General features: G+C 35.0%; 1 protein-coding gene across 3 annotated transcripts in view; it reads left to right on the top strand.

The window, feature by feature from the left end:
* The window catches only part of LOC110446282 (pyruvate dehydrogenase phosphatase regulatory subunit, mitochondrial-like), a 39,795-nt gene that overhangs the window by 20,306 nt on the left and 10,557 nt on the right, over positions 1-8,932 (top strand). For all 3 annotated transcript variants that reach the window (XR_002462443.1, XM_021491346.1, XM_021491345.1), the window contains exons 10-15: positions 597-749; positions 3,623-3,747; positions 4,125-4,317; positions 4,565-4,714; positions 5,873-6,015; positions 7,372-7,520. Coding sequence is in view for 2 of the 3 variants with exons in the window: in XM_021491346.1 (XP_021347021.1) it covers positions 597-749; positions 3,623-3,747; positions 4,125-4,317; positions 4,565-4,714; positions 5,873-6,015; positions 7,372-7,520 (913 nt within the window). In the remaining variant the exon portion in view is untranslated. The remainder of the gene's footprint in view (positions 1-596; positions 750-3,622; positions 3,748-4,124; positions 4,318-4,564; positions 4,715-5,872; positions 6,016-7,371; positions 7,521-8,932) is intronic.

Genomic DNA, 8,932 nt, shown 5'->3' with positions numbered 1-8,932 from the left:
TTAATAGACATTTTATTAAGATAAGAATCCAAAGTTTAATGTGGAAGTCTATTTTTCTGCTCAAAATCTATAAAAAAAAAAATCTCTTCGTAGCTTCTGTTACAAACACACTTTGTATTTAATAGTTTGTTCAGACTCGTAACACTGTATTATGTCCGTTTGGTCAGTTAACTGCCTTGATTCAGATAAATAAAGTGAGCATCCACTGGCATTGGCTTCTTTTTTACCTCATGGTTGAATGTAAAAAAGTTTGTTGTTTGTGACAACAAACTGTTGTTTCGAAAGTGATCTTCATTTTCACCTGTCGGCAAGGTGACACTCTGGAAGCTGGCCAGCACTTAGTTAACACACTATAGTGAAGGTTGATAGGTTGATATAGCTTAACATTAACACAAACATAACAGGGACATGTTATAGAATTGTCCACTAGGCCACGTTTCATATCTCCCAATTACATGTCCCCGGTAAGTCTGGTTAAATAAGGATGTTTTTTGTAGGCTACTTTTAAGAATATTCAGGAAAAGCAAATGACTTTATCAGTGCTTTATGTATCATTTTCTTTTATCAGTGCTCTATCTATCCTTTTTCTTTGACAGTTGTACGTGACTTTGATGGTCGGATCTATGCTCGGGAGTGGAGTGGAGGCCTGCTAGCTGGAGGGTTTGAACCACGAGGCAAACCAGTGTTCCATAATGGAGTTCCTGATAAGTTTGAATTTCAGCTTCTCCCAGAGGACTGGGATCATTTTCGTAAGAATTAGCACAATAAATATATTAAAAACAGGAGAAACATACGGGTGAACATGTTCCCCGTCCCCCTGACTGTCTGCAGTATTATAGTGCAATTGAGAGAAATGTCTGCTGTATGATTTTGGACAGCTTACTTAACTTGATTCAGCACACTGTGGCTTAACTTGATTCAGCACACTGTGGCTTACCGCTGGTGAATTGTTTCCAGCAGTTCAGAGTTGAGACACTGGTCATTTTGCACTCTTTGCTTGACATTTCGAAAGCTGCAAAATAAACAATTCTTGTTTGTGTTCAAAACAAACTTAGCCTTTCTTTTTAAAACCATACTGATGAATCTTATTCTTATTGATCGGTGTTGTTATCAAGATACATCAACTGTAAGTCTTGGTTGCAGCATAGCCAGTTTGTTATATGTAATAGGTTTCTGGTCAGATAGGATTTACCTGAGTTGATCTCTGCATGTAATAGTCATATCTGGTGATTATACTAGCAAACAGGTTATACACCTTTCACCAGTAATTAATACCTATGTATCACTAAGTAATACCTATGTATCACTAAGTAATACCTAGGTATCACTGAGTAATACCTATGTATCACTGAGTAATACCTATGTATCACTAATTTATACCTATGTATCCCTAAGTTATACCTATGTATCACTAAGTAATACCTATGTATCAGTAATACCTATGTATCACTGAGTAATACCTATGTATCACTAAGTGATACCTATGTATCACTGAGTAATACCTATGTATCACTAATTTATTCCTATGTATCCCTAAGTTATACCTATGTATCACTAAGTAATACCTATGTATCACTGAGGAATACCTATGTATCACTGAGTAATACCTATGTATCCCTAAGTAATACCTATGTATCACTGAGTAATACCTATGTCTCACTAAGTAATACCTATGTATCACTAATTTATCCCTATGTATCACTAAGTAATACCTATGTATCACTAATTTATACCTATGTATCACTAAGTTATACCTATGTATCACTGAGTAATACCTATGTATCCCTAAGTAATACCTATGTATCACTGAGTAATACCTATGTCTCACTAAGTAATACCTATGTATCACTAATTTATCCCTATGTATCACTAAGTAATACCTATGTATCACTAAGTTATACCTATGTATCACTAAGTAATACCTATGTATCAGTAATACATATGTATCACTGAGTAATAGCTATGTATCACTGAGAAATACCTATGTATCACTGAGTAATACCTATGTATCCCTAAGTAATACCTATGTATCACTGAGTAATACCTATGTCTCACTAAGTAATACCTATGTATCACTAATTTATCCCTATGTATCACTAAGTAATACCTATGTATCACTAATTTATACCTATGTATCCCTAAGTTATACCTATGTATCACTAAGTAATACCTATAGCTATGTATCACTAAGTAATACCTATGTATCACTGAGTAATATCTATGTATCACTAATTTATACCTATGTATCACTAAGTTATACCTATGTATCACTAAGTAATACCTATGTATAACTAAGTAATACCTATGTATCACTGAGTAATACCTATGTCTCACTAAGTAATACCTATGTATCACTAATTTATACCTATGTATCACTAAGTTATACCTATGTATCACTAAGTAATACCTATGTATAACTAAGTAATACCTATGTATCACTGAGTAATACCTATGTATCCCTAAGTAATACCTATGTATCACTGAGTAATACCTATGTCTCACTAAGTAATACCTATGTATCACTAATTTATACCTATGTATCACTAAGTAATGCCTATGTATCACTAAGTAATACCTATGTATCACTGAGTAATACCTATGTATCCCTAAGTAATACCTATGTATCACTGAGTAATACCTATGTATCAGTAATACCTATGTATCACTGAGTAATACCTATGTATCACTAAGTAATACCTATGTATCAGTAATACCTATGTATCACTGAGTAATAGCTATGTATCACTGAGTAATACCTATGTATCACTGAGTAATACCTATGTATCACTAATTTATACCTATGTATCCCTAAGTTATACCTATGTATCACTAAGTAATACCTATGTATCACTAAGTAAAACCTATGTATCACTAAGTAATACCTATAGCTATGTATCACTAAGTAATACCTATGTATCAGTAATACCTATGTATCACTGAGTAATACCTATGTATCACTAATTTATACCTATGTATCACTAAGTAATACCTATGTATCACTAAGAAATGTTGTACATAAAGGATGTGCGGTAGTCTAGTGGTAAGACGCGGGGCTCGTTACCGAAGGGTTGCGGGTTCCAGTCACAGCACAGCGCTGTGTTGTATCTTTGAGCAAGATACTTTACTCCACTTGTTCCAGTCTACTTAGCTGTAAATATGTATGTGGTTGGGCAATGCTAAAATTGTTGAATGCTAGCTGTGAACGCCGAAATGGCAGCACCGGCTGTATGCTCCTCAGGGAGTTGAGACAGATATGGGCTGATTGCAAAGGCCTTTAACCTAAGAAAATAATTTGTGAACCGCTTTGAGACAACCTAAGAACTAGGTTGTGATAAAGCGGTATATAAGAACCTTGAATTATTATTATTATTATTATCAAATCAGCTTCATTTGATATTCTAGTCAAAGTTTGCCATGAAAGTTCATTGGTTTACAAGACAATATTCAATGGAAATTATTGTTTTGTGTAACCCAATTCTTACATGAATTTAAGCGATCGATGTTCTAAGTCATTATGACATCCATAGAGAACATTGATGTTTCAGTTTTATGTAAGTATGTTGAGAGATTTCATTGTAAAAGTACTTTTAAATATAAATCTGTTTGGTTTCTACAATGACAGAGGTGTTGTTGGACCCAATTCTGCATCGCTTCCCATGCATGGAGACTGCTGAAGTGAGACATTTGGTGAATGGACCAGAAAGTTTCACTCCTGATGGTCACTGGAATCTGGGTGAATCACCAGAGGTACAAACAGTTGGAAATATCTGATAAAATTTCCAGTTTAAGTGTACTGAAGCAATATCTTTTATAAATATGCAAAAATACAGTTTGCCAAAAATAATCTGTCATAAACACAGAATTGGTTTTGACCAAATGTCCTCATTGAATTCATCCTCTATACATTAATCAACATGATACTTAATGAAAGAATTTACCTTAAGGTGTTACATGGACAATTCAATACAGACAAAATACTTTTTACATGCACATTTATATTATATATACACATAAAAAGCCTTTTCAATGTTATAAATTAAATCAGTACATTCCTCCTGGCGACCAATATCGGAGCATCTTTTAGTCCAGAGTTTTACTTAGAGTAAAACTTTTATCCTGAACAGGTGAAGAATTACTTTGTGGCAGCAGGCATGAACTCCATGGGTGTGGTCGGCTGTGGAGGGATAGGGAAACATCTGACTGAATGGATCATTGACGGCGAGCCGAGCATCAACCTCGCAGAGCATGACATCCTGAGATATGTTCCTCACCATAGCAACAAGAAGTTTCTCAAGGAGAGAGTCAAGGAAACCATTGGTAAACTTTTTAAATTCTTGTCTATTTTGTGAGGACTGGTTCTTAACTTCTGCCAAAGCACAGCATAATCTTTTAAAAATCTCCTTTTCTTTATATTGATTTGCCTACACAAATATGATTTTGAATCTGTTTGTTAGAAAAGAAGCATTTATATTATAAACCCTACAATGATTTAGATAATATCAGTGTTTAAACAGATGAGATTCCATTAAAAGAATACATTTTTGCCCATTACCTTGAAATTCAGCTCTATATGAAATGCGGTTCCCATATGAATATTGGGAGACTGGGCGTAAACTGAGGACATCGCCCCTACACACCACACTGGAGGTAGACGGGGCAATCTTTGGGGAAACCAATGCATACGAACGACCCATCTACTTTGCAAGACCTGATGGTATGTAGGTGATGTTACCTGACTCTTTATGTAATTGTATATAAAACAGTTTTGGATTGTATTCCTCCTAAAATTTCTAAACATAACACGCTACTTTTTCCTACCGTATGGCTGTTAACTGGTCACTTGACAGACTGGTGTTTGCTACCCTATTAAATGTTGATTTCTTACTCACTGAATGTTTGTTTTCCATTGGTCATGTTGGTTAAGTAACCAAACAGTTGTTTCATGCCTTATCAGTCAAACTATTTTCCTGCCTCAGGAAACAGTTCATCTGGTGAGTCCCAACTCCCCAGGAATCTAGTTTTTACTGTTACCTGACTCGCTATATAAATGCATATGAATCAATTTCGACTGTTTCCCAGACAATTCACCAAATGAGCTATAGCTAATGTGTGCTACCGTAAAACTGTTGACTGGTCACGTGAAACTGTTAACTGGTCACGTGATAGGTAATCGAACGCACCTATATTTACAAGCACCCCGATGATCAAGCGTTTTTGGTACTGGATTGTTGACAGTCGTCTGTCAGTAGATATAAACATCACATTGGACATGGAACTTTTTGTTTTTCATTGGTCAAGTAACAAAACAGTTGTTTCATGCTTTATCAGTCAATAGTCAAAACTATTTTCCCGATGAGTTGGGACCCACCAGATGAACTGTTTCCCGAGGCCGCAACTGATAAAGCTTGAAACAACTGCATACTGAGGGATTTCTGGGCTAGTGTAATCTAATTAACTGTTTGTGTTATTTTTACCAATTCTTTTAATGAAACATGACAAAATTGCTTACGTTAACCACACATGTATAACCTATAAGAATATGTTGACATTGTGATTATTGGTTTGGTACACTGTGTATATTGCTGTCAAAAGGACTATTAAAAATCCAATACCCAGTAAAATTTATTGCTATATGGTGGCGGTCAGCTGTTGACTGTTCAAGGTGAACAAAAAGTAAAAATGTTATGAATGATGATTGATCATATTTGCAAATATGATTTGATCTTTAAGACATAGAGTTTTAGGCACAAAAAATCAAATATCTCCACAGTACCTTAAAAGTATAAGATAGTTACCATTTATCTTATACAAGTATTCATATAATTGAATGTGTTAAGTTTAATCTTATAGTCTCTATATGTTAACTTGTCAGATGAGTTTGCAAATCAGTATCGTCCTGGAAAAGGCTCCTATGGCAAGCCACCCTGGTTTGATAATGTCAAGGAGGAGTACTGGGCTTGTAAGGAACGTGTCTGTCTCATCGACATGTCATCCTTCTCAAAGTTTGAAGTCAAGGTAAGGAATAAAGTTACAAAGGTCAAAGTCTAGTACAGATTTTGTCTGTCTTGTCGACATGTCATCCTTCTCAAAGTTTGAAGTCAAGGTAAGGAATAAAGTTACAAAGGTCAAAGTCTAGTACAGATTTTGTCTGTCTTGTCGACATGTCATCCTTCTCAAAGTTTGAAGTCAAGGTAAGGAATAAAGTTACAAAGGTCAAAGTCTAGTACAGATTTTGTCTGTCTTGTCGACATGTCATCCTTCTCAAAGTTTGAAGTCAAGGTAAGGAATAAAGTTACAAAGGTCAAAGTCTAGTACAGATTTTGTCTGTCTTGTCGACATGTCATCCTTCTCAAAGTTTGAAGTCAAGGTAAGGAATAAAGTTACAAAGGTCAAAGTCTAGTACAGATTTTGTCTGTCTTGTCGACATGTCATCCTTCTCAAAGTTTGAAGTCAAGGTAAGGAATAAAGTTACAAAGGTCAAAGTCTAGTACAGATTTTGTCTGTCTTGTCGACATGTCATCCTTCTCAAAGTTTGAAGTCAAGGTAAGGAATAAAGTTACAAAGGTCAAAGTCTAGTACAGATTTTGTCTGTCTTGTCGACATGTCATCCTTCTCAAAGTTTGAAGTCAAGGTAAGGAATAAAGTTACAAAGGTCAAAGTCTAGTACAGATTTTGTCTGTCTTGTCGACATGTCATCCTTCTCAAAGTTTGAAGTCAAGGTAAGGAATAAAGTTACAAAGGTCAAAGTCTAGTACAGATTTTGTCTGTCTTGTCGACATGTCATCCTTCTCAAAGTCAAGGTATGTCATCCTTTTCAAAATTGGAATTGTGAAGATAAGTGTTTAAAAGTTCAAGGTTAACTGATGGAATTTGTCTCAAAGTTTAAGGTCAAGAAATAAGTTTTTTAAGTGGATTTTATGGTCAGAGTAGGGCATGTGTCTTTCTGACTGAAATGTCATTCTCTTAAAAGTTCGTCATTTAGGTAAGGAATATATGTCTTTATCTAAAATCAAAGGAACGTCATTGCCATCTAAGAGTTTTTCTGCTTGATTATGTCAAAAACAAATGCTCAGCAGTAATCATTCATGCTTCATCTGAAAAGCTCATTTAAATGAAAAGGAAAAGAGGAGGCATGCGTTGTATGTAAAATTGAATAAATTGATGTTACATTTAGCACATTAAAGAGGTTGTACTATAGTTTTCTTCACCTTTATATTAATATGTTTTTTGTGTCTTAATAGACTTGAGGCATAGAAAACAAGTAGCTAATATGAAAAAGAGTATTTTCTCAGGTGTAGTGATTTGCTAAATTATCAAAAGGAATGAGTACACTAAACCTTACATGATAATGTGTACTCTGTGTACTTCCAGTCCAGTGGGTCTGAGGCCTTACAGTTCTTGGAGTATCTGAGTTCTAATGACATTGAAGATAACATTGGAGAGATAATCCACACGGGTATGCAGAATAACCGTGGAGGATACGAGAATGACTGTACTGTTGTACCTCTCGAACACAACCAGTAAGTGTCACACAAACTGTATTGGCAATTATACAGTGTTGTTTAACCATTGTTTAACCATAACACATTAATTTGCTTCAACATATTTTCGGGGGGGGGGTTGAAGTATGACCTAATCATAGCTTGAATTATCCTAGGTTTTTTTTAACCAATGTTTGAATGATTCTGAAATCTTTCTGAACCAAAGCTTACATGATTATGATTTTTTTTCTGATTGATCTTAAAATCTTTTCAAACCAAACGTTGTATGATTCTGAACCAAAGCTTGTGTTTTCTTGCTGCTTTCTTAACCAAAGCTCATATGATCCTGAAATAAAATGATAATTTGACATGTGTGTTAAATTATAGTTTATATACAACTTTTATTGCTCCCTTGCTTATATATATTATAGGTTGTTTTTCTACAGTGGAACAGTTAGATATATATGTGTGAATTTACTTAAGTTCATTTCCTTGTTTACGTGTGGTAATTCTTGTATCTAGGTTTTTCATGTTTATGTTTTTATGCAAATTAGGGGATTGTTAACCAATCAGCATCAACCCCTAGAGGGTATGTGGTATTGTTAGTGCCCCTCATTATTGATTTCTGGTGGGTGTTGGTGTGTTTGCTTTTCGCGTACCCACCCACCTACCCCAGCTGCTCCCTGAGCTTTGTTGTAACTAATAAGCTATAAGCTTAGCAGATTGTTTAGTGCATGTTTGATTATTTTACTTCTGCTATCTTTTGTATTCTTTTGTGATGATCATGAGATGTATCTGTTTTCATTGAATTTTCCGTTGTTGCTTATAATGATTGTATACAGGGTATCTTGAATTACCATAGGGTTACTCACTCTTTTATCCCAAGGGTTTTAATTCCTGGGGAATTTTCCCCCCAATACTTTTCTGTAATATTATTTACTTATCTGTTGATTATTTTACTGCTTTTGCTTTAATTTTTTCGGTCTATTCTTGATACTACTAGGCTCTTGAATCGCTCAGGAGTTTCATCTTGCCAGCTCTTAAATCACTTAAGTCTAGTGGTCAGTTTGCCTCTCTTGAATCGCTCAAGGCAAGAGCTCTCTGCTTTTAAATTGCTTAAAAGTTTTCTTTACTACTTATGAGTATTTTATATGCAGCTCTTGAATCGCTCAAGGGTTTGCTCTAGATATCTACATGTATACTGTCTTGAATCGCTCAAGAATGTTCACTAGATATTTACATTTGGCCGGTCTTGACCTGTCTTGAATCGCTCAAGAGTTGTCTGGCCTACTTTTAATATATTGCTGAGAATATGTTTTTTCCTTGTGGCCTCTTTCTTTGCTTAGGAGGCTACCTCGTCAGTACACGTTTGTTTTTGTAGTATTGTATATAGTTAGCTTATAGTGTTGAGTGAGTAGCCCCTGATACGCCAAAGTATAAGTTTGTATTTT

The sequence above is a fragment of the Mizuhopecten yessoensis genome, unplaced genomic scaffold, assembly GCF_002113885.1.
Source record: "Mizuhopecten yessoensis strain PY_sf001 unplaced genomic scaffold, ASM211388v2 scaffold2671, whole genome shotgun sequence".
Classification (NCBI taxonomy): domain Eukaryota; kingdom Metazoa; phylum Mollusca; class Bivalvia; order Pectinida; family Pectinidae; genus Mizuhopecten; species Mizuhopecten yessoensis.
Note: the sequence above shows the minus strand (reverse complement) of the source record. Positions and strands in the feature narration are given on the sequence as shown.